Source organism: Stylophora pistillata, chromosome 10, assembly GCF_964205215.1.
Source record: "Stylophora pistillata chromosome 10, jaStyPist1.2, whole genome shotgun sequence".
Taxonomy (NCBI): Eukaryota; Metazoa; Cnidaria; class Anthozoa; order Scleractinia; family Pocilloporidae; genus Stylophora; species Stylophora pistillata.
In genome coordinates, this window is record NC_142528.1 from 18,557,805 (window position 1) to 18,582,888 (window position 25,084).

Genomic DNA, 25,084 nt, shown 5'->3' on the forward strand with positions numbered 1-25,084 from the left:
CACTCGTCTTATCTTGTTATCAAGGCTTCTTAGCATGAATTTTGTAAAAAAAAAAGACTGATATATACAAATTACTTCTGTGTAAGGCGAGCTATGTGTGGAGGGGGGCGGGGGGGGGCTGCATTGTGATGATGCAACTGGAATAGGGACCCACTTTTAATCCGCGCTCTTGACTGCATTTGCAGAGGAACTATTGGCAAAACTGGAGTAGTTTCATAGGTGGCAATGATGGTAGCTTTGTCAGGCATTATATCAACAACAACAGGCCCCTGAGAATTGAACAAAGCGGTGAACATCCTCTTTCTTGAACGGAAACCTGTTTTCAGGACCTCTGGACGTGTTCATCTTCAACGCCTTCGCTGCCAGCAGCAAAATGTTAAAGTTTTTTTTTAGTGTTAAAGTTTTCTGTAGGCGCCTTTGAACAGTAGGATACTGGCGCGGTATAAATCTTTTATTATTATTATTATTATTATTATTATTATTATTATTATTATTAAATGCTGCATCCATCTGGTAACTGTGCAAAACGATGGTGCAAGATCCCCATAAACTTTCGCAAGCTCTTAATGAACAGACCTTCCCGGAAACCTAATCTATGACGAGTGTAAATTTAACTTTTAAACGTGTATGCTCCTTTAAAGGCTCCGTACCTCAACCACTTTAGCACCTGAATAAATGGGGTTGGAAATTCCACACACACTATATGGGAGCACTAAGTTTTCATAACAATCAGCTGACACTGTGGTCTAAAGATTAACATAAGGAAATAGAAACATTGTTGCTTCATTGGAAAAGCTAGAACTGTCTTTCGTAACAGAGCTTCTTGACCCGCCCTCGTCAGTAAAGTCCTTTCAAAAGAAAGCAAAGCAGTTAATCCAATTTTCAAAAGAAATTCGTCACGCAGACTTAGTGTTTGATATCAAACCACAAAATCGTTGTATAATGATATTAGACTACGAGAACATAAGGTTTCACTCATGAAGCTTGGCTTGTGGTTTCATAGTTGTGAGAAAGATACGTTTCGCGAAAAGTACAGCGCACGACAGATTTCGGCTGCGAATCCTAACTACTCAGCGATCCAATTAGACGCTATTAAACAGTTTGATAAAGTAACAGTATTATACAAAAACTGTGAGTATCTTTCATCAACGCAAGGTAAAATTTGTTATGTAGGTTATTTTTTAGCTATAGTTAGTTTGAATCATAATTCACGAACGGCCATAGTTTATAATAAATGGACTGGTCAATTTAAACATTGTCAGGAGAAAAAAGAACTTGATTTCTGATTATGCCCCCCATACTAGGATCTTTGTGGACGAGGTCCCCAAGACCTGGAATACTGCGAACGAATACTGTGGAATGATGTTTAGACCGGCTTGATAATTCTTGGGAGACGTTAGAGTGATTCAGTGGACATATAGCATAATTAATAAATAAAAAACATTGGGTAAAAGAGAGGGTGTTCGAGTGTGAATATGTCACAGGTGATATAGTCAGAAATGTGACACCCTTTATCCTTCAAGCCAATTGGTTGAAGGTTCTCACGGGTACATGTATTGCTTGTAGATGTTTAGCGCTCCTCAGTAGAGCAATTAAAGCATTCAACCACACGTTTTGGAAAAAGAGAGCATACTGTACCTAAGTCAACAAGAAAAGGTTTGACATAATAACAAACTAAAGTTGCATGCTCCTTTCATCCATAGGAGGCTGTCATAGATTGATCGAGGTTTCGAGTTGTTCAACAAGTTGTTAACCCCCACTCTCTCCTTTTAAAAAAGTGTCTTTGCTTCACGGATCGAAAGATTTTTTCAGGAACTTGTTTTGTAATAAGATATGGCTTGCTGTGTTTGGAGTATATTTTTTATGAGTCAGCATTTTAGAAGAAATGTTTCACTAGGTACCTATCTGCACAATAAGAACATTTTCGCTTTGACAAATTATAAAATGTGAATATTGTCTTGTGATATATATATAAACAGTTCTTCGCGTGAAAAAGCGCTTCAAAAAAACATTGGGGACCAGCTCGGCTGCAGGAAGGCCTGCGATTAGAATATAAAAGATGGAACATGAAACGTAGGATATGGCTCAAACAATCGAGTCCGGTTTCAGAATGTGTGTGCATGCCGTGTCTCCAAGAAAAGATAACCGACATATCCTCCATAAAAGCTTACATATCGTCTTCAAAGATAAGTTCGCAATCTTTTAATCCCCAAAACTTAGCTGTAATTGATGACTACATTACTTGGTCTAGCGCTATCCCGTCACGACTAGCTCAGTTATCCTCGTTACCATTATCTACTACGGGAAGTTGCCACAATACGGTGAACACAACATTACATATGACAAGGTGGTTACAACGGTTGCCTGACCTTCAAAAACGCCTTCATTTCAAGATGCTCTCGTCAAAGTTTCACGATGTCTTTTTAATATACTACTTCCTTTCACATTTCTTTAGGGAATCCCGCGGGAGAATGAGGGTATCTTTAAGAAGAATGACTATTTTAACCAACAGTTTTGCTATGGTTATCTTATTCACTATAGCTTCAGGTAATGGCAGGAGAGCAACGATTTGCAAGTGAAAACTCTTATTGGTAATGTTATGACCGACTACATACACTAGTGTTGGTTTGTGGGATACATGTCACATTATATAGATCTATAGAACATCGCACTTTTCCCAAACGACCTGTTGACGGGAGCCTGAGAATATAGTGCTTTCTAATTATCACAAGATATAACCTGCAGTTTTATAAAGCATCAGCAACTTCGTGCAAATGTCTGACTGTGCGCATCGATATGAAAGCACAACGCATGTAACAGCCTAGTCTGTTACATTAAGATTAACGCAATCTCGTTGCCAAATTTCAGCAGCTGATCAGTTCAAGTGCCATAACAAGGTAGACATGGTTATTCTCTTGGATGGGTCAGGAAGCGTTACAGCAGATCAGTTTAAAATCGCAAAGAAATTTGCTGCTGACCTTGTAAAACACTTTGATATTTCGAAAGTCAGGACTAACGTGGCTGTTGCATCATACAGTCAATACGTGAAAACTGGAAGGACGTTTCACGATGATGCTTCGCAAGAAGCCATATTAAAGGCGATAGATGGAATCCATTATGAGGGGGCCGCCAGTAGACTCGATCTTGCGTTTGGACTTGTGCAGTTTGGACTTTTCGATGGCAAACAAGGGGCAAGGATAAGTGATAAAAGTAAGTTGTACTGTTATTCATAGGGTGGTTAGAGGTAGTGGCACACATTACTTCTGGGTTATGAAAGATAAATGATTTTTTTAACCAGTGACCTTACATTGAGTAGCACTGAGAATTTGGGTAATGATTTTCCTTATTCTCGACACCATTCTACTTTCAAATAAACAAAAATTGTTTAATCGCAACAAAATTCAACTCCGTCAAGACAACCGATCCGGCGTTATTAGCCGGGTGGAAAATTTTCCTGTAGTTCCGTTCACAAGGCCAGCCTGGCTTTTACTACCTATGGGGGACAGTGCGTGACACGTAACACGTAACAAATTTTCCGGGAAAACTTCCGGAAAACGTAGATGTCGGTGAACTTCCTCAGACTTCCATAACCTCTGGCTATATTGCAGGCTCAGCAAAAGTTTAACCAGAGTTGACCATGAAAGCTCATGCCTTGATTGGCATCAAAAGGAACAGACATAAACGCTAGATGTATCGCATAACGTGCTTTGACCTTTTGAATTTAAAGGCCTAGCGATCAAACTAGTACGCAAATTAAACGTTTTTTAATGCTTAAAAGCTTTGACTATTTTTTTCAAGCCAAATATTGTGTAACATTACCTTTTATAGGATCATTATACAACCTCAAGTTTTTTTCAATGCTACAAAAAATTGTGCTGGACCAGCCACATGCAGTCTTTGACTGCCTATTTTTGATTGAAGAGCGCAAGTGTGACAGGAACAAACAATTAATGACAAAACGTCAACCTCCTGCACTGAACATTTCCAGAGACTATTTTTCTTATCACTACTCCTCACTTTTACTTTAATTTGACATTCTTCATGCCTTTGGTATCTAACTTTAACCACAGGTGTAAAGAAGGTAGCAGTGTTTGTAACAGATGGCTACAGCACTAGAGGAGTAGAATTCACAAGACAGAGTGCTGATTCATTAATAGAGAAAGGTGTCAACTTATTCTCTGTGGGTATTACTGATCACATCGATAAAGATGAACTGAACGAGTTGGCAAGTACGCCGCGAAAAAGCCATCAGCTCATTATAGACACTCTTGGCAAGTTCTTCACAAAAGAGCAAGTTGAGCGCTTTGCAAAAGAGATTTGCAAAATCGACTGAACGAGAACATTCCATAACAGAAAGATTTCAAACAACGACGTTCGGTACGTTTTATTAACTATGATACCTTTAGTAGAAAATTCAAACATTTTTTGAGTTTAGAAATGAAACGTCTGGTTAAAATAAATGTTAAGTTGTCCTTGCATTGTCCTCGCATTTGGCGTCGGAGCGTTCCGGATATGTAGGGGAACATGAAGAAAAAAGGAAAGTAAGCTTGCCTATGGAATTTTTTTCTGGTCGTTAGCTTTCTTGGTAGTCTGACCCACTAAACCTGTAACCACACCACAGTTGATGACTAGGCTCGATTTATACCAGCCGCCGTTCGGGAACCGGAGCCCGTGCTCCTCCCCGAAGGGAGGAACGAAAAAGACCGGACCCGAGAGAGCGGCGGAAATCGAGCCCAATGATGACTAGTCTCCCCCGCAGCCGTTTTTTTGGATGTCACGCAACGCTCCCCAAAAAGTTCTTTTGGGGGAGCGTTGCGTGACATCCAAAAAAAAGGCTGCGAGGGAGATTATATGATGACCAGCTCTGATGTAAGTTGATGATCGACAGCGAGGCTAATCAGTTCAAATCTAAACCAACCAATGACAGTAACCCCGTCTTAACCACATCACTTCTTTGGACACACACGGAAGATTTCACAATCTAATGTATTGTTTGCGGCAAGAAAAAAACTGTGGCTTCTTTTACTGCCCAACGGAGAGTAAATACGTAGATGATCAACATCAGGGGAGAACTTGTTCGATACTGCCAAACCACAAGGATGCCGGAAGGATTAATCAGAAGACTCAAGTATGGATGGTTCTACCTCATTTGCCGCCCAACATCTCCAAATACCTTTCGACATATGGATCGTGCTAAGACAACGACAACAAAACAACAACAACAACGAAAAAATAAAATAGTTGAAAGCAAGGGGTCCCACGATAAGGAATGAAAATGAGTTGATACCTGTTGCCGATCCGTGTTGGTGGTAATTATCGTATCAGAAATTATTGTCAGGTGAAAACAAGCTAATTCAATTGCAAAGCGAGATGTAAGTGAAACACGCGCTAATTTCATATAATACTAATTCCGAAAGGATTTAATTCGGACGTAACTCACCTAAACCCTCCCGAGAAATCTGCTTTCTTGCTCTGGCAGCAAGGGATTTCCCCGCAAAATTTCGTCAGGATCCCCTGACAATTTGCTGTTACCCCTTTTGTGATCTGGGGGCAGAGCAGTACCGTAAGATTAACAAGTCTTGCCTGAGAACACAACATAATGACCTGGCCACATCTTAAACTTGGACCTGTCAATCCGGGGTTCAGCTGACTGATCGCCAGGTCTCTACTATGAACCCATTTAATTCACTAAAATTATTATACCAGGACCCGCCAAACATGAGACGATAAGTAACCAACGAGGCGCATAGCACTGAATTAAACACACACAGAGAAAATAACTACAAACTAGCTGTAAAGCCAGCCAGTCTGAAAGATCAGTGATAACTTTCGCTTGTCGCAAATGTCTTAGCAACGTGTAAAAAAATTGAAGTGGATGGTTTCTTAATAAACTGTGGTGTTGCGTTGGGGGGAGGGGGGGGGGGTGTAAAAAGATAATTTGGTTTTATCAACTGAGTTGATTATGTAAATTGGCCACCAAAAAGAGTTTAAAAGCTGACGTTTCGAGCGTTAGCCCTTAGTCATTCCCTCTGAAAAAGTGCCAACGCTCCTAATATGGCTCTGTTCACCCTATTCTCGAAGTCGGACATCCGGGTACTTGACAATGTTAATTGCATAGCAACGCACCCTGAGGGGAAAACGAACGTGGCTTTGAAGCCTTGGTTAAGCAGACTGTTAAACTCCTAGCCTTGCTGAATTTATCTCGCTAGAAATAACAAAGTTTGGCACTGAAAATTGAAAAATGGTTAAAAGCTGTTGCGTTTTCAATTGTACAAATAATAAAGCAAAAAATGGAGACCTCTCATTCTACATGATCCCAAGCCAAGCGACTGAACCAGAGCGAAGAATGGTGGGGGTATGGCGTCCCATCGGGGCCAAAATTCAACATTGCGATTTGACATTGTACTTTTACTATTCTTCCTTATTTCGCGATTGGACATTCAAGTTTTTATTCCTTATGAAACTTTTTCCGATTCAACATTGTCTTTTTTACAATTAAACTTCCAAGTTTCAAGTATTAAACATTGTACTTCTCGTAATTCCACTTTGTAGTTGTGGCAATGCAATATTTTTGCACTTATGGTATTGATATATTCAACATGCAGTACTTCGCGCATCCTCGGAGACCCAGGGGCTGTGAGTCGATTTCAAGTTAAGGGCAGAAGAGCCCTTGGGGACATTGTCTTACAAGACTAGTTTCAAACGGTTACAGTCGTTCTGGCATCTGATTGGTGCCAGAAAATCTTTGTGTTTTTCTGCCCAATCAGAGTGAGGTGTGCATTGGAGTCCTTTCGCGTGTTTTAATACGGACATGGACAAGAAGCTCAGTTGCTCGTTATGTTTGTTTGAGCTGTGCGACGAAGCTTTGCCCGTGGTGAAAAGTTTCAGTCTCAGCACACAATGTAAGAGAAATCGATCAGATTGTCCGCAAAAATCTCACCGGAAATTATACTGAATACTTTCGCAGGTATCACAAGAGAACGTGTATAAAGGTTTGCGAGGTTCGTATAAAACACGATGGTTGCAGGCGTTGATATGTCGCCTTAAACGTTAAACGAGATGTAAGCTTAAATCTTTCTACCAGTGTAGATTTTTTGTATAATTTGCTGAAACTGAAACTTTTCCAATCCCGTAAAGCTATTTAGTCGCAAGGGCCGCGCAGGTATGTCGAGCAACTGGCGCTTACGCAGCTTTCTGTGCGCGCCAAAATCTAATCTAATCTTCGCCTGAAAAAAAAAAGAAGAAAAGCTGAGCGTAGAAACTTTTGTTTATTAGATGTGGGTAGCTGATAACCCTGTACTAAGCTGACATTTACAATAAAGCAACCCGCCCTTTCCATCCAATATTTCCTTGTGTTTGGTTTTGCTTTCCCCAATGAAAGCAGCATCGATTCCCAATGATCAAAAGGTATTTAACTTGGTCTTCAACAATCGACAAATGAGGTGAAATGACAATGACCAAGGGAGTAGAAGAGAATCCGTGGCCTTTCGAGCTCAAGAATTTGAACACTCTAGGCAGCAATTGAAAGATTAAACTCTTTACAAAGCCCTTCGGTAACTGTTTGAAAACATCTCTCCTTCCCACGATGTTCTCGATAATTAGTTTTTGTTCAGATTTAACACAATTAAGCTTTCTGTAAGCGCTTGCTGGAGGTCGTCCACGAACTTAACGTTCTCTGCAAGTTTGGCCATATTGTGAAAGACTTTACTACAAAGCAAAGATTAGATTTTGGCGCGCACAGAAAGCTACGTAAGCATAAGCGCCAGTTGCTCGACTTACCTGCGTGGCCCGTGCGACGAAATAACTTCACGAGATTGGTAAAGTTCCTGTCACAGCAAATTGTACAAAAAATCTAGAAAGATTTAAGCTTACATCTCGTTTAACGTTTAAAGCGACATATCAACGCCTGCAACCATCGTGTTTTATACGAACCTCGCAAACCTTTATACACGTTCTCTTGTGATACCTGCGAAAGTATTCAGTATAATTTCCGGTGAGATTTTTGCGGACAATCTGATCGATTTCTCTTACATTGTGTGCTGAAACTGACACTTTTTACCTAGAGCAAGGCTCCGTCGCACGCCCCAAACAACCAAAGCGAGCAACTGAGCTTCTTGGATATGCGTATTTATTAAAAACTGGATCATTGGATAATGTAATTCAAGACTTTTTATTGGCTCAGCCATTATGGTATATGAGCCAATATACCATAATCTAATATCTGTACATTGTAACATCCGGTTTCTGCTAACAAAATAAAGTCGAGAAGATTTGTCTAATATCTTGGGGGCGCATTTTTTAATAAAACAATTATTCCACTCGCGCTTGTTGGATATGAGATGATTATAGCCAACGAGGCGCGTAGCGCCGAGTTGGCTATATATCATCTCATATCCAACGCGCGCTTGTGAAATAATTGTTAAATATACACGAAAGGACTCTAAAGCTCACTTCACACTGATTGGGCAGAAAAACACAAAGATTTTCTGGCACCAGTCAGATAACAGAACGACAGTGACCGTTTGGAACTAGTCTTATAAGACAATGTCCCCAGGGGCTCTTCTGCCCTTAACTTGAAATCGACTCACAGCCCCTGGGTCTCCTAGGATGTACTTCGCGCTATTCAACATTCAACTTTCCATCATCCAACCCAGCTATTAACGAAGGAGCGCAGGCTCACTAAGGTCAACTACCTCATGTAAGCCTCATAACTTCGTACGAGGTTATCTTGCGAGATGAAAAATGGACGATATCTCGTATTTGCTGGACTGTGTTCATAATATCCTAGTTTAAACAATAGTATGTACCCGACACACTTAGTCCATATGACATCATTCTTCTCTTAACTGTTCTGCAACTTACTCCAAGCATAGTAGCAATCTCTTGCAATTTAAAACCTTGTTAATTTAAATATGAGAGCTGTTCTTTGTTTATTACGTACGAGGGTCGTCCACATCTACCATCTTGTTGTACGCTAGCGCTATAACCCCCAGAAGAATTCTCAGTTCTTTCGATTTCTACCAGTAAACTATGAGCTCTTCCCATATGGTTTCTGTTATGAAATCATCGATGTCTAGATTTACCAACATCCCGTGCAAAAAATCTACTTTATCAACAAGAAGCTGAACATTTCCATGACTGTTATGTACGCCTTGAACATTATTTAAAATGTCTAGGATAAGGAAAAATAAGGAAGAATACTAAAAGTACAATGTCAAATCGCAATGTTGAATTTTGGCCCCGATGGGACGCCATAAGAATGCTATGGTTAAAGGCTATCAATCGTGGAACAGAAGAAGCAAGAGGTAAACTATGGGAGCCAAAATCGGACTACACCTACGTATGCTCTGCTAATTTTTTATCAGGTGAGTTGATTATCATGATTATCAGTTATTTGAGTGAAAATTAAACTTACTACGGTAAGATGAAATACTTTTGAGATATTGCAATGTTCGTAGGTCTACTTTCTATTTATTGCACATGTACAGGTCAAAGCTTGAACTGTTTGTCCTTACTTTTGCCAGCAGGTAAAAAAACCAACGATAAGAACCATCGGGACTATGTTCCATCCAAGTTCCCACATATCAGCCACTCAGGCTCCCCAGGAAAGAGAAAATTGGAAAGGTTTGAGCGAGCTCAAAACAAGAAGAGAGGTGAGTTTGATATTTAATTTTTTAAGATCTTATCACCGTTCTCTAGGATGACAGGCAGAAGATGTACAGATACTTCGATTTTATGAATTCGTTTCTAGAATTTTTTCTTAAATTTATGTATATATATAATATATATTAGTTTTCAAATTTAGAAAAATATTAGTTATATGTTGTATTCTCTTCATATTCAGACATACCAAATCCAGTGCAACAAAAATCAAGACCTATAGAAGCTACAAGTTGCTCCAATATGTCAGAAGATGTACTTACAGATGTTATTGAGAATTAAAATGAGGGGCCAATGGTTAAAAAAATGATGAAAAATGTAAAATGTTCATAGCTATCAAGAAACTTACAAAGGAGCTACGCCAGGAAATCGTAAGTTATCTTTTCCCTTTTCCCCCTCTTAGTAAAGATCTAGCATTCCGTTTAGCCATTCTCACTTTCGCCAAAACTAGGTTTTGTAGCCACATAAACTTCATCGGTCGTTGCCTTCATTCTAAAGTTATTCCCAAGGGTTTTCGCTCTAATTTTCATGCATCTTCATTCACCAGACAATACCATCAACAAATTCAGTGCGCCCAAAATTCTTTTTCACGTAACATCATCAGAATTACCATGAGAGCTATGTGCCAAAAACGTAATCACCTCACCGAACAAATCCTACATTGCCGCTCTGAACTTTCCAAAATCTGTCCAGCAGTTTTATTACAATCTATCCGCGCCAAAATTCAGGAAACTAATTCGAAACTTTTCAATCATTTGAACCAAATTAAGGCCCAAAAACTTGACCAACTTATCGGTCCCCATATCGCTAACCACTCATCACCAGAAAACCTCAAAACTGTAGTTACCATTCCACAAAACCTCTCACTTTCCGATCCAGAAAATCCGTCCTCAGTAAGGGCTTAAATTTCGTTACCATATCTAAAACAACGGACGAATTCTCAATTAAACAAGACGTAGAAAAATTCCTTCGCCGCTTTCAATTAAAAGCCTTTTTTCACAACAAAGAGGATGATTCCAACACCTCGAACAAAGACACTTTCGAAACACTTCAGACTCGAAAGTCTAAATGGACTCCCCCAGAGGGCCAATTCGTATCATTAGACTTTTTTTATCAAAAAATGCCGCCACGATATCAACAAACTCAATTTCAAACGTATTACCAAATTTTCTAATCTCTCTTCTGAAGAGTGGTCGGCTCTAAAAAGTCTTAGAAAACGCAAAGACATAGTTATCAAAGCAGCCGATAAGGGCGGCTCAGTCGTTGTTTGGCGCACCGACCTCTACCAAAAAGAAGCTTTGCGGCAACTTTCTGCGACACCTCTTTTTATCAAAAGGTCGACAAAGACCTCACTGCCAGCAATCAAAACTCCGTCAAGAATACGATCAATCAACTCATAACTAAACAAGAATTGCCGGCCACAGCAAAAAATCTCGTCATAACCACTCCTAGCACTTCTCGTATTTACTTTTTACCTAAAATTCACAAACCTAACAACCCGGGTCGGCCTATTGTCTCGGCTTGCAGTTGTCCCACCGAACTTATCTCCAGCTATCTAGACAAAATTATGGCTCCCATCGGCAAAACTTTACCATCATATATTAAAGACAGCCAACACGCTCTTCAAATTTTTCGAGACTTTAATTTCCTTGGCCAAAACAAACTTCTTTTCACCATGGATATTATGTCTCTTTACACTGTCATTCCTAATGGCGAAGGCCTTCTAGCCTTAAACATTTTTTGATCAACGTACTGATAAGGAACCTAAGTCTGAAACACTACTACGCTTAGCCGAACTAGTGCTCACACTCATTTGTTTTTCATTCGGAAACAACTTCTTCAAACAAACCAATGGTGTAGTCATGGGCACCAAAATGGGACCTAGCTATGCCAATCTCTTTGTAGGTTTTGTCGAACATCAATTTTTCAGCCAATAGGCGGATTCATGCTGACGTCATTGTTTACATTTTTGCTCATTTGCATACGGCTTTACGGAAAGAAGGAAGCATGTTAGATACAAATTGACTTCAGGCAGTTAAAGAGCTAGAAAACCTTAGTACATGGTGAAATTTTTAGCTCTTTGGGTGTAATATTCAAGGAGAAATAGTCCATCAAAAACTGCAAAATTTCTGGGTGGCAAAAGCGCTAATGAGCTCATACGTTCTATGTAAAATTTGGAGTTTTAAACCCGTGTTGCACAAAAAGTGTTCAATGCATCAGGCTCGTATTCATTGGCCGAGTTAATCATATTTTGACGTTTCGATATTCAGAACTGAATTATTTTTAGTTCCATCAGAAACTGAATTGCTTATGCTAATGAGGCAAATATTGTAAACAAGGATTCCTCCATACAACGGGTCCAAACCTGAACTCTACGGTCGCTACATCGACGACAGTATCGGCGCTACCTCCTCTATCAGAGAGGAGCTCACTCAATTCATAACCGCAGTCAATTCTTTTCACTCGCCCTGAAATATACCTGGGAAATTTCTGACAATTCTTTATCCTTTTTAGACATCAAAGTTTCAATTGAAGGTAACGGTTTATGCACTAGTGTGTATTAATCCTACAGACTCGCACAATTACTTGTTATATTCGTCTTCGCATCCATCTCACGTTAAGAATTCCATTCCTTTTTCTCAGTTTCTAAGACTTCGTCGTTTATGTAGTGATGACTCTGATTTCCACCACAAATCAGAGTCAATGTGCCAGTTTTTCGATAAACGTGGTTACCCTGTTCAAGCGGGTTACCTCCGCGCCCAACTTATTGATCGACATTCAGCACTACAAACGTCGCATAAGGAAGATTCCGACCGCATCCATTCACTCTCACGTTTCACCCTCACAACCGCTCAGTTAAATCCATCATTCTTAAAAACTTTAAATTACTTCAAAACGATCCAAAGACAAGCACTATCTTCTCGCAGCCTCCGCTCGTTTCATTCAAACGCGACAAAAACACAGGCAATTTTTTGGTCAGAAGTTCTTTTCAGACTAATGACCAACCAGGCACTTGTACATGCGCTCGTGCACGATGTAAAACGTGTCCTTTCATTCACAACACTGAGAAAATATCGGGACCTAAACGATCCATTTGAAGATCACCGATCACTTCACGTGCACCTCCGCCAATGTAATCTATTGCATAACTTGCACTTATTGCAAAAAGATATACATCGGCGAAACAGGCAGAAGAGTAGGTGACCGATTCCGTGAACACCTTCGAGACGTGGAAAAGAATGACAAGGACACATCGAAACCAGTCGGCAGACATTTTAATTTACCTAATTATTCTAAGCAACATATTGCAATCTGCGGTCTTTCCTTACACTTAGGTAGCACGGAAAGCCGTAAAACTCTTGAACAAAAGCTCATCTTTCAAAGCGGCAGTCTAAATCCCACAGGGATCAACGGACGCTTTTCATTCCACTAATTTATTCGTGTTTTTCTCGTTGCCATGTTCCCACCAATAACGTAGCTCCATTTTCTGCCTTTGAAAGCACACACAATCCACCATTCGCTCCGACGGAGGGCTAACGCTCGAAACGTCAGCTTTTCTAATCGTTACGGTGGCCAATTTACCATTTCAACTTTATTGATATATTCAAATTATTTCGTTACCCCCACCGACGCAGCCCCAAACAGTTTCTTTCGAAACTATCAGCCTTTGTTCATAGCTATCAGCTGGGAAGTTTTCAAAAAATTGTTTGATTACCTCAATAGTTTTCCTTCCTCTAGAACAACAACTAAAGATAGCTTACCCCTTATTGATCAGCTGCTGACCAGCTGTTTTTCACTTTCGTTAGGCTGAGACACAATGTAACATTTGATTTCTTGGCAGTAGTGAAAGGGATTAAAAAAAAAACAACTGCTATTGATTATTTCTGGAAATGGGCTGATCTTTTGTATTAAAAAATTGGATTCCTAGTCAAGTTTCCAGACCGTAAGAGATATTTGAACTGATTCCTCCAGTGTTTGAGCAACTCTCACCAAGCCTAAAAAAATAATTATTCAAATAATGTAATTGATCAACTTATTAAACCTTGGTTTCTTGTTGCTTCAATTCATGTGTAAACTGATGATTTTGTGTAGGATAAAGCTTTATTTCAAAAATCTATTTGTGAAAACAAAGATAATACTTACCCTGCCATACAATCACAGTGTGCAGCTACGACTGACCCATCAAATTTCATATCTGGACAATTCACTAAATAAGTGTAAATATCTGGATATTCAACTTCAGGCCACTCTGATGGATTATTTATCCACGAATCAGCTGGGTATTTGTAAGGACGAGAGTCAAGTCCAATTACTTCTAATTTTTTCTTCTATCGTGCGAATGCTACAGCTGTTAAATTCTCTGAATACTGGAATGACATTTTAATATAATTTGTATACACAACGATTGAAAAGCCGAATTAGAATAAACACCAGGAGGAACCATGTTTTACGATGAGATTTATGTTCCAACAGTGAAAATTCACCTTCGATGTGGTTTTTGTTTTCCCTTTTGTCAAAATGGCGGACACGTTGCTATGAAGGGCACGGGGTTTTAGACGTCATGCCGACTAAGAGAATCAGAAGGCTAGAATTCACTAAGCGTGCTCCAGTCTTTACCAAGCATTAGTAGCTTTTTTGCAATTCATAAATGAATTCACTACATGTATATATATAGTCACTCTAAAGTTACTTAACATAATCTTTTGAATGAATGGTCTCTTGTATTGGAACAAGGGAAGTACTGCTGTGGCCATTTTCCTTGAACTTGTCACTGTGCTCAGTCGGGTGTTTGTTGCTATTTTGGTGCACTTGTCTTCCACTTGGGGATGGTATCTGATGAGGCAAGAGGAAGCTTTGTGTTGTGGGATATGTTGAGTCTGGTAACTGATAATGAAAGTTAATGTTTGCTGCCTGCTGTTGAAGAGGGTGCTGGCTCATTCCAATTTTATTTGGAATCAGTGAATATCCAATAGGTTGCTGTTGGAAAGGCTGTTGCTGCTGAGGAGATACCATAGTGCCAAATTGTGGGAATCCTCCTCCATCAGTCATAACGTTCATATTAAGTGTTGGATTCCCTACAGGTGTTCCCAAGTTATTTTGTAGAAAAACAGCACCAATCTGGTTGGCCATGATGTTTGGCCTGGAATTAAATGCACCCATTGGTGGTGCATAAGGCATGGGATTGTTTGTCTGTTGCTTATAATATTGATGAGGAAGTGAAGTGCTTGTCATAAATTCAACTTCATAAAACTCAAGTGAATCTCCAGGCACAATTTGAAGGATGAATACCAGCTTACCAATACCAAGTTTGTCATTGGTTTTCAGAAATTTAATGCCATCTTGCTTGAACAATGGTGTTCCATTTATAATAACTGGCTTTGTTTCACTGACGGTTTCCACACAAAAATTACTTTCACCTGTGTAAGGGTTTGTTTGAAGTGAAAGCTTCATGTGTTCTCTTGAAGCGATGTCATCATTCAAAAACACCCCCGCTGAATGGCCACGCCCAAACAATACATGCTGGTCAGAGGACTGCAATATGGGTTCTTTAGGTATTCCTTTAAGCAGCGAAGTGTTGTTTGTTGCAATTTCAGTGACACAGAATATTATTCTTGGTGGACTAGACACAGTTTCCTTCTCCCTTTCAATTAAATCTACAAAAAAAAGTTGATGTAAGTTATGGCAATGTAACAGTAAATTGTGATACATTTGGTTCACTGGTTTATATATTCATGCAGCAATAAGAAGTACATTTACAGGCAAAGCAATAAGCGGCCACAAATTCTTGTCTGTGGGTTCATTTAACATTCATATGCAATCCAAGAAAGGATGACAAAATCTTAGACACATGGACCCACCACTTCCCTTCCCAAAAGAAGAGCAAAAGGAAGTTTGTGGAGGAACAAAGTTTATACAGTCCATAAATATCCACTTCGGGTTCTTCTAAGTCTAAGGGGCTAAGTGTAAGAGTTACTGATTACCAGAGATCAAGCAAAGTTTGCAAAACCTGGAACAAATTTGTGATGAATTGAACTCCTCGCTGACCCCTTCTACTTCTGTTTTGCCACCCACAAAACTTCAAGTGTTTGAATAAAATTGCTTATTAATTCTGGTCAAGCTCAGTTACCATGATTGGAGAATTCAGCATCCACAGTGATACCCTCTCTGTCCACTGTGCTGTTGATAATATCCTCATCTTCCTTTGTGGCAGCATCTCTGTCAACCTCAGACATTTTCTTACTTGTTATCAGCTAAAAATTTGAATGTGAAACTCAAGTAACTGTCAAGGCTCAGTCTTCCAATAACTTGTTTGAAGTACATTATACACTTAATGTATGGTCCTGAGGAAAACAGTTAGTTTAGTTTTCCCTCAAGTCCTGAACTTTCCTGAGATGAAGTCAAGGGAAACATCAGGACTCCAGGGAAAACAAAACTAACTAGTTTCCCAAGGGACCATACATTAAGTGCTTTGTTATATATTTAAATCAGAACTTCAACAATCATATGGTAAAACCATGCTGTTGTATTTGGCTGCAGGCAACAACTGCATATTGTATCCCAGTCGCGATACATTTGAATTTGATCAGGGACACATGACCAAGAATCAACTAATCACAGTGCTTGTTTTGTTGAGTGAAAGACTAGGTCAATAACAATGTCCATTGTGACATGGGTCCTCTCTTTCTAATAAAGAAGCTCAGAAGTCCAAATGCAGTAATGTTTTAACAATTGCTATGTAACAAAACCTAAGCAACTTATCTTAAAAAGGGGTAACTTGAGAAATCATAGTACTTTGTAACTGACTTAGAAATTTTTAAACCAATTTTAATTTGATTTTATTACCTTCAATTCAACTAGTAAGGAATTTAAACAGAATACTACTTTAACCCACAGCAAATAACTATATACTCATCTTGCACCCATATACTGCAGTATATGACATCATTAAGAAGTAGACTTCATGTCTTTAGGTTTTATGAAGTTATAATCTCATATGTGTGAACAAAAGGCAAGCTTATATTTTTATCAGGAAAAGTTAAGTTTCTAAATGTACGACCTTTTTGTAATCAAAAAGTTTTTACATTTGCAAGTTTTTTACGACATAACTATAAGTGAAGCTTTCAACAAATAACAAAAAACTTATTCTACTTTTGTAAACAGATTTACTCTTAGTTCATCCATGAAAAATTGAAAGAAAGCAATAATAATAACTAAAATGAATGAACTGCTCTATGATGAAAACATCAATGACTTAAATCTCTTTGATTTTCAGTAACATGCATACTAAGAAACTTGAGATAATCATTCAAAATTCTGTCAATGTTGCTCTGTTGTGGACCACTTGGGAAATAGATGTAATGTTTCAGAGGGTACAAAAACATGTCCTGAGTTGGGATTGAAGGATTCCACTTTCATTTTCTTTTGTTTCTGCTTTTAGATTTATGTAGAAATGGTGATTGACTGCAGAATAACATAACACCAAGTATCCTCAGAAATTTTAGAGAAAACCAAGAAGACATTTCATTTAGCTTTAACGCCTAAAATAGAAATGGTACTTTTTTAATGACTAGACAAATATCAATTTGAAAGCCCTCTTCAAGAATGCAATTTGACATGTGCCACTGTTCTAAATGTTCTCTATCCTCTGCAGTGACTTATTGAAGATTAACCAAAAACATGCCAGAGAATTGGCTTATGGTACTCAGGCGATTCACTAAGGCATAATTTGCATCACATCTAGTTACCTTGGTCTAATTGGGTTAGGCCGTCATGTTTTGAGCACAATGGCATTCCATTACAGTTCAGTCAAGAAAATCCAAGGTAATACGATTTTTGTTATAAACATTTTTGCATCAAGCATGCACTTTGTATCTATATATTATGGTAAGGTAAAGTCTGTTTACGAGCCTAGTGGCCCATTAGGCCGGTGCTTAACTCCAGTTTCTATAGCATGAAGTGACTAGGAGTATTTCTACTCCCCCCTGGATGGGATGCCAGTCCATCGCAGGGTTATCCCCCAGCATTAAATTTGCCGGTACCCATTTATACACCTGGGTGAAGAGAGGCACTGTGAGAGTAAAGTGTCTTGCCTAAGAACACAACACAATGTCCCGGCCGGGACTCGAACCCGGACCACTTGATCCGGAGTTGAGCACACCAACCATGAGGCCACCACGTCTCCACATATTATGGTAAACATCAGATAATTTGGCAATGCTAATTCTCCTCTCTAGTAGTTACAAATTTCCTTGAAAATTAGTTAATATGTTTTGGTGTTAGGTCAAGATAGCAACATCTACCCAAAAAGTTGAAGCATTTTCACCTGTGTGCTGGATAATGTCTGGATATGTAGTAAAACTAAAGGAAGCGTGACCCTAGCACATTGAAACATGACCTGTCATCCTAAGTTTAAGAATAGATCAATTACTAGGTTACTGTAAAGCAGAAATATGATCCTTGTGACATGCAAAAATGTGCAAAGTGTGATCTTAACAGAGCAGGATTTATGTAGCTAAATAGGGTAGAACAAAACATGCTCACGTTCGAATCAAGGTATTTACTAGAAAGGAAACCACGCGCCTCAGGCTCACATATTTAATCACAAAAACTAGCCACCAATATGTTTTAAGCACTTTGATTTAGCGATAAATCTCAGGAGCTGACTGAAAAGCTCAACCAAGACCTCCTGGCTGTGGCTAAATGGCTGAATGAACATAAGTTAACACTGAATCTGGACAAAACCAAATGCATGCTCATAGGCAGTAACAAGAAGTTACAGAGGAAAATAGCTCTAACTGTTTCAATTTTTGATCATTGTATAAACAATGTTACTTGTTTTAAATATCTTGGAATCTTAATATCGTCTGATTTTTCGTGGACAAATCATGTCGAATACATGGCAGGGAAAGTTAATCAAAGGCTTGGCCTACTTAGACGCATTAAGCATTTGTTACCGTTTAAGGCGCGCATCCTTTTTTATAAAAGCCTTGTTATGCCCTTATTCGAGTATGCTGATTTAGTTTGGGGAGACAAACATAATGTAACTTTAATGTCTAGTTTGCAAGTGCTTCAAAATAAGGCGGCTAAAATAATATTAGATCGACCACTGTATTCCTCTGCGTCTGATGCGTTAACTACACTGAAGTGGTTAACACTAGAAAAAAGGCGCTTCCAGCGCCGATGCGTACATGTATATAAATGTCTTAATAGTCTCACGCATCACGAACTAACATTAGTCACTCAGCAAGAACAGCATAGTTACAACACAAGAAATAAAGCAAACCTCAAAATTCCATCCGTTAAAAGAAACTGGGGCAAACAAAGAACTGGCTATCATGCTGTAAGTGATTTTAACTCGCTGGACAAAACTATACGAGCCGCTGATAATGTAAATATTTTGAAGCGTAAGATTTTTAATTCATTGATTTAAGTTTTGTATTACACATAAGATACATTAGTTTTTAGTAGCATCTTTTAGCATTTTTATTCATTGTAAATTTTTAATTTTTAATTTTCGAGGTCCTTTTTGTAAACCACTTTTTAGTGAAAAAGTTTCCTCATTAAAGATTGTCATCATTATTATTATTATAAAGTTACATTTAATCAGGACTAAAGTGTGTGCGAGTCTCTCTTTGTTGAGGACCCAAAAACTGGCCAAGTCTAGAGTCAAACAAGCAGTCGGCACTTATCTGTTCGCCACGAAACCTTTCCTGTTGTAACAGATATCAAAGAGAGAAGTTATATGTTGATCACTTCTGGGAGTTAAAGGGTTACATCACAAACAAGATAGCACAATTCAAGCAGTCTTGTGATGGCAATTGTCTCCTGTATCAGGACTACCTCAGTCTTACAATTACAAAATTACTTTAGAGTACAAATTATATTTCAGCATAAAAGTACATGAAAGGTGGAATACCCCACCCCACCCATTTTTTAGTTTATGCTTTTGTTTGGGTCATTTCACCAGCAAGCTCAATGTAATTTTTCTCTTTCAGTTTCTTTGGTGGTTTTAATTCCCTTGTTCCAGTGTTTTCATTTTCTTGTTTTTAGGATTTGATACAGTTTGTAAGTTAGTTTTTTTAATTCAATTGCTTTTCTTGTTTAGTGCAATTAAAAAAAAAAGGAATGACATCGATGAACTATTTTTCACTATGATAATTCTTTTTTCACTTTAGATAATTCTTTTCATCTGAAAAATGAGCATAGTAACAACAGAGAAAAACAGGCTGGACCAAAATCAGGAATATTCTTTACAGTAGAATGTGCATTTAGCTAATCCAAATTTATAACCTGTTTAAATGATGGTTGCGGTACCAGGCCCCCTATTCAGAGACTTTTTGCGATTTTTTTTTTTTTTTCAGTTTTTTTCTCTTTTTTTCAATCCGACCGATCTACTCAATATCAGTTAACGCATTCGACGCAAAACGAAAAAAAGAGGGGATGGCTTTGTTGGCAAAGGCTTACTTAGTCCCAATTCTATGCCCGTTTGCTTGAGTGGTTCAGATTTGTCATGATGTATGAAAACAAACACAAAATTTGATCTTTTTCAAGGCGAAGATCTTTTCATAAGGTCGTACTAGTAGCAAGTAGGATAAATATCGTAAGAAATAGACAACTTTTTTTAGAGACATGCTTATGCCATCATTATGAAGATCTTTTCTTGTAACTTACTTGTGGTTTTAGTATCTTACTAATTAATGTGGCTATTGTTATTATAATTGTAACAACTTAAATCCGTACCAATATCAGTCCAGTAGTGACTGTGGCTACGTTGTGATAGAGAACGAAAAAATGAACAAAGTTCACTCAATGGATTCGCTATGGCACCATGATAAAATCGCGTATTCTTCACTGTTCCGCCCATGACAAGTTCATATATCATTTTCTAATCATCAACGGCAATCTTACCTTGTAAGCTACTCCTTCGCAAAGGTCGTGGTGAACATCGGATGGATATGCTTATGACTTTCGTTCTCTAATTTTCTTCGAATGTTTCCCAGTATTCCATAAATAGTAAATTTCATCATACAGTCAGCTGAGTAACCATTCCTTCTCGCTGGAAGTGAAACAAAATGGATGGTGACGGCGTGGAAAGAATCACCGCCTTTCTCCAAAAGCCACAGACAATTCTAAGGCTTATTTCTATAGTGAGTTTTGGTTAGCTCAGTTTTAGTTATTGTTTTATCGCGAAATCCTCTATTTTCTCGGTGAAAGGGTTGTTGAACATTTTACAACTTTTCCTATGTCATGCAAATGAAATTGTCATCAAACCTGGGAAGCCGATGTGGAATCTAACAATGATCTGGAACGGGTTTTGATCCGTTATAAGGCCTGCTGGGATAAGCCCCACCACTTAAATCAATTCAGTATATTGCTCAAGCTCAACAAACAAGCTTAAATCCCTCAAAACTGGTTGTTCTGTATGTTGGAGGCGCTCTTTGCAGGATGTTTGGGTACTGCAGTCCCAGGTTTGAATTCTCTAGTATTCACAATTTTTTCTTGGTAATCAGTTTCCTACTGATTTCTACTTGTAGCAGTTTATTTCGCCAACCTCTGCAGTCGTGGTCACTGCCTCTCTCTTTGAATACATGGCTTTCGAGGAAATTCTAGTACTGGGCAAAAGGGAGAATGGACAGTTTTTGTTAGAACATCTGGTTTCTACCGTTAGTGGTAATGTGTAAAAAGTATACCTGCAAAGTGAAACAGTCATGTTCTCATCTGTTAGACTATTTGATAAGGTGGTCTTGTATCCAAACAATTGCATTTTTATGATCAGTTTGGGGATTTTTAGAAAATGTAAGAACCTATCTCTTCAACCATTCTTTGCATTATGCCAGGGCCATATTAATCATAAAAGGTCATATGAATAAGAAAATTTTAAAAAATGAATCAATTGTCCAATTTTTGCCATGGCACTGCCAAGCCAAATGCAATAGATGCTTACAATCTTTGACCCAAAATCTTGAAGGAACCATTTTGCCCTTAGGACCCTTTACTAGCAAAAATGAGTTGCAGGGTCTTATATGTTTTTCAGTGGAGGTATCTCATATTCAGACCAAGTCTAGTGAAAAATCTAGAAAATCTTACCTTTTGATCAATGAATGTATGCTCTTGGCTCTAGTTCAAGTAAAGTTTACCTCTCTGTTGGGGTTGTTCAGGAAATTTTAGACTTCATGATATATAGACAGCAAATGTAATATACTTAATAGTTGTGAATGTAATAGGGTAGCAAAGATGTTATTATCAATGAAAATGAAACCAGTCTTGGAAAGGAAGCAAAATCAAGCTCCAGGTTGCCAAGGAAAAAAGTAGAAAAGAAATTGGCAGTAGAAATTTGAGTGGATATTATGTTGGATTTGGAAATGTCTTAAAGATCATGCCATGGAAATACTGTTATGAGTTGAAATTTTTGAAAGAATGTGTTATTGGAAATTCTGGGAAGATTTCAAAGTGGCAGGTAATTAGCCCATTTTATAAGAACTTGCTTTGCTATTGGGCATATAGCTACAGTGTTTTTTGAAATGTCCTTTAAATTATGTACAGGTTTGGAATGAGTAGTTATCTGGTAGTAGTTGTACATGGATTGTATATCTCTGGCCAATACCATAGTTTAGTGGATGCCCTGTAGAGCATGGTAATGGTACACATCAAGTGAACTGTCATTTACGTTTATTCCAGCATTTTTTCATTGTAACACATGCTTAATATATAATGGGAAGTGTGCATATTTGGTGATTCTTTCTAAATGTAAGTGATTTTTTAATGTCTCTGAGCCATCCTTTAGTTTAATGTTCCCTTGGTGATGTAATGCTTAAATTAAGGAGGCAGTGTGGCTGACTGGTTTGGGTGCTGGACTTGTTATCTGGTTTCTTGGGTTTAAGCCCTTCCCCTTGCCAATCTTTGGCTTTGTTCTTGTTTGCTGTGAGTTCAACTCTACACTTTGTATATAGGCAACTGGTCTGCCTCCTGCCAGTTAGGAGTTTTAAACACTATGTCTGTTTACAGTGTTTGATTCCTGTTTGCACAGGCCCTGAAAAGCCTCATTGGTGAATATTATTATTATTATTATTATTTTATTATTTGTTGTTGTTGTTGTTGTTGTTGTTATGTTTATAATTTAATGTCACAAATTTTTCTTTCAGTTGTTTTCCATCATTGTGTTTGGTTGTATTTCTGCTGGTGGTTATGATGTCAATAGCCTTTGCTTGTTTAATGAGAGAGCTGGTGCATGCCACTATGGTGTTGGAATTGGTATCATTGCATTCTTGGGCTGCATTGCATTCCTAGCCTTAGATGTACAGTTTGAATCCATTGAAAACCCTGATACAAAGAAGTACATTGTTTTGGGCGACCTAGCTTTCTCTGCACTCTGGTGCTTCTTGTGGTTCATTGGTTTTTGCTATCTTGCGGATATGTGGAGGAAGGCAGACAAGCATCCTTTCAGTACTTCTCAGCGTAACAATTGCCAAGCTGCTATTACTTTCTCATTTTTCTCCATCATCACATGGGTAAGGAGATCTAATGTCAAATGAGGAAATGTAATCAGTGTAATTGTATATTTCTTCAAAATCACACCTTGTTTTCATTGCTGAGATTTAAATTGATTTTCATATTTTAAAATTAATTTTCTTGGGTTATAGCCAAAAATAAAACAAACAAAAAAAAAACAGAAAGAGGCATTACAATTATGGCAAAAAAAAAAAGATTACTAAGTCAATCATATTTACTTTCAGTACATTCACTAAAAGTAGTGTATAACCCTATTTCATGGATAAAAATTTCCCACTGTACTCAAAATGCGATGTACTTGCAGTTCAGTTCTTGACTATTCAAACCTGTGTAAGCCTTCTCCATACTTTAGAGTCTTTTTCTGATGAAAATCTCATTTGCCAGAAGCCTTAAAGCGTTTGGTTTGTTTTCTTTATAACTATTAATAGTAATTTACAAAATGAAGAGATCAAAGTTGAATTAAGTTTAGTTTTTGATTACATTACACCACCCTCTGAAGTATATTTTTCTTAGATTTATGCTACTAGTGACTATTTTTGGTTTCACAAAAGAAAACCCGCAAATGTAAAGATTAGATAATTTGATCACAAATTGAATTGGACTCTACAGGATGTATGGCTGATTATTTTTCATCTTCCTTGTTTTATGCCTTTGTTTGATCACCTGTAATTTAATTTCTTAGTGATAAAACTTTTTTTGAGAATGAAACTTAGTTAAGTTTTATCATCCCATCTTCAGGCTGGTCTTAGTGTTATGGCATTCAGGAAGTATCGTCAGCTCTTGACAGAGTTTGAATATTCCAGGGATAATCTGTCTGGAGATTCCTATTCATCACCATATGCATCATTTCCAACTGCTCAAGATCAAGGAGATCCTTATCAGGCAAAACCATTCTCTGAACCACCAGCTGATAGTTTTAATGGTGAAGATGGTGCTGACAAGTTTTCTCCTCCACCATACTAACTGCAGTACACTCTTCTTCATATGTCATGTTGTATGGTTTGATAAGGATTTTCACTGAACTAAAGATTAAATAACCACTCTTTACTCCCATGAGTGACCAAGACAGATTTCTCCTTACTACATCAACACAATATCAAGCAGACAAGTAGTAAGAATAGAGAAAAATACCTACTAGGGGGTTATTAGTTTTCCATTACTGAATTTTCCAAACTAACATCATAAGAATTGTATGGCAGATAGTTAGGAGAATTACTAATGAGATCTTGGGAGCAAAATGGAGTTAAAAGCTGTGAAATATGTTTAAAATGTTTTTTCCAACCTCGATTGTCCACTTCATTTGTAGAGCAACCATATTTACAGGTGGGAATGTAGCATACACCAATTCCTAACAAATACTGAAATTTTTCAGTTTGACTCATCACTGATTAATTTCTTGCCTGTGGTGGTACTTTAATTGATAATTCATTCTACTTCCTTGTTTCCTTATATTCAGACTAATATGTCTTAGCTACTGTTATTTACTTTTGATTACCAATTTTAGTTTAAACTGGAGAGTGGTTGATCATTTCTGATAAAAAGATAAAAATTTTAGTCTCTTAAAAAGAAAACCTTTTTTTTGTCAATAAGCAATTCAGAGAAAGCTGCTATTGATTAATTTTGTGTGACTACATGTTCTGTTACAAATACCCTGCAGCTGTTTTACATTTGCTGAATGCTACTGAATGATATGACAAGCATCACCTAGTGGCTGTTGCTTAATCAGTGTAAGTCATAGTTTAAAAATGTAAACTTGTTATCTGTAAGTCTTCTTATTTTGTGCATGTGGATCTTGTGAGTGGCCTTACCCATGACATGATTTTAATTACTTAGTCATTATCATTTTAGGATATGATTATAATGAAATAAAGGTGAAAGCAAGGAGGTGATAGTTTTGAATTGAAACATTTTAGCA

The 25,084-nt window shown here is 38.0% G+C and overlaps 4 protein-coding genes and 1 long non-coding RNA gene across 7 annotated transcripts; 4 read left to right on the top strand and 1 right to left on the bottom strand.

Moving 5' to 3' along the window:
• Nucleotides 1-1,520: 1,520 nt before the first annotated feature.
• On the top strand, nucleotides 1,521-4,478 carry LOC111321928 (cochlin). 2 transcript variants are annotated; one of them, XM_022924941.2, is made up of 4 exons: nucleotides 1,521-1,656; nucleotides 2,456-2,547; nucleotides 2,869-3,210; nucleotides 4,071-4,478. In XM_022924941.2, the coding sequence occupies exons 2-4, from the start codon at nucleotides 2,472-2,474 to the stop codon at nucleotides 4,331-4,333; spliced, it is 681 nt and encodes a 226-aa protein (XP_022780676.1). In that variant the 5' UTR covers nucleotides 1,521-1,656; nucleotides 2,456-2,471; the 3' UTR covers nucleotides 4,334-4,478. The 2 variants fall into 2 exon arrangements, with proteins under 2 accessions (XP_022780676.1, XP_022780677.1); XM_022924942.2 differs by having other exon boundaries at nucleotides 2,872-3,210.
• A 4,781-nt stretch (nucleotides 4,479-9,259) lies between these two features.
• Nucleotides 9,260-17,456, top strand: LOC111321874 (uncharacterized). The gene is made up of 3 exons (XR_015992471.1): nucleotides 9,260-9,653; nucleotides 9,845-10,031; nucleotides 17,312-17,456. It is a non-coding gene; the product is annotated as an uncharacterized LOC111321874 (long non-coding RNA).
• LOC111321886 (uncharacterized) lies at nucleotides 12,919-20,707 on the bottom strand. The gene is made up of 3 exons (XM_022924877.2): nucleotides 20,569-20,707; nucleotides 15,788-15,911; nucleotides 12,919-15,314 (listed from the first exon to the last, which is right to left on the bottom strand). The coding sequence occupies exons 2-3, from the start codon at nucleotides 15,891-15,893 to the stop codon at nucleotides 14,347-14,349; spliced, it is 1,074 nt and encodes a 357-aa protein (XP_022780612.1). The 5' UTR covers nucleotides 15,894-15,911; nucleotides 20,569-20,707; the 3' UTR covers nucleotides 12,919-14,346.
• Nucleotides 18,345-19,252, top strand: LOC148722105 (uncharacterized). The gene has a single exon (XM_088736048.1). The coding sequence runs from the start codon at nucleotides 18,410-18,412 to the stop codon at nucleotides 19,088-19,090; it is 681 nt and encodes a 226-aa protein (XP_088592174.1). The 5' UTR covers nucleotides 18,345-18,409; the 3' UTR covers nucleotides 19,091-19,252.
• On the top strand, nucleotides 20,674-25,051 carry LOC111321887 (synaptogyrin-2). 2 transcript variants are annotated; one of them, XM_022924880.2, is made up of 3 exons: nucleotides 20,674-20,807; nucleotides 22,803-23,168; nucleotides 23,908-25,051. In XM_022924880.2, the coding sequence occupies exons 1-3, from the start codon at nucleotides 20,733-20,735 to the stop codon at nucleotides 24,130-24,132; spliced, it is 666 nt and encodes a 221-aa protein (XP_022780615.1). In that variant the 5' UTR covers nucleotides 20,674-20,732; the 3' UTR covers nucleotides 24,133-25,051. The 2 variants fall into 2 exon arrangements, with proteins under 2 accessions (XP_022780615.1, XP_022780614.1); XM_022924879.2 differs by lacking the exon at nucleotides 20,674-20,807 and adding an exon at nucleotides 21,224-22,117.
• The last annotated feature ends 33 nt before the right edge of the window (nucleotides 25,052-25,084 follow it).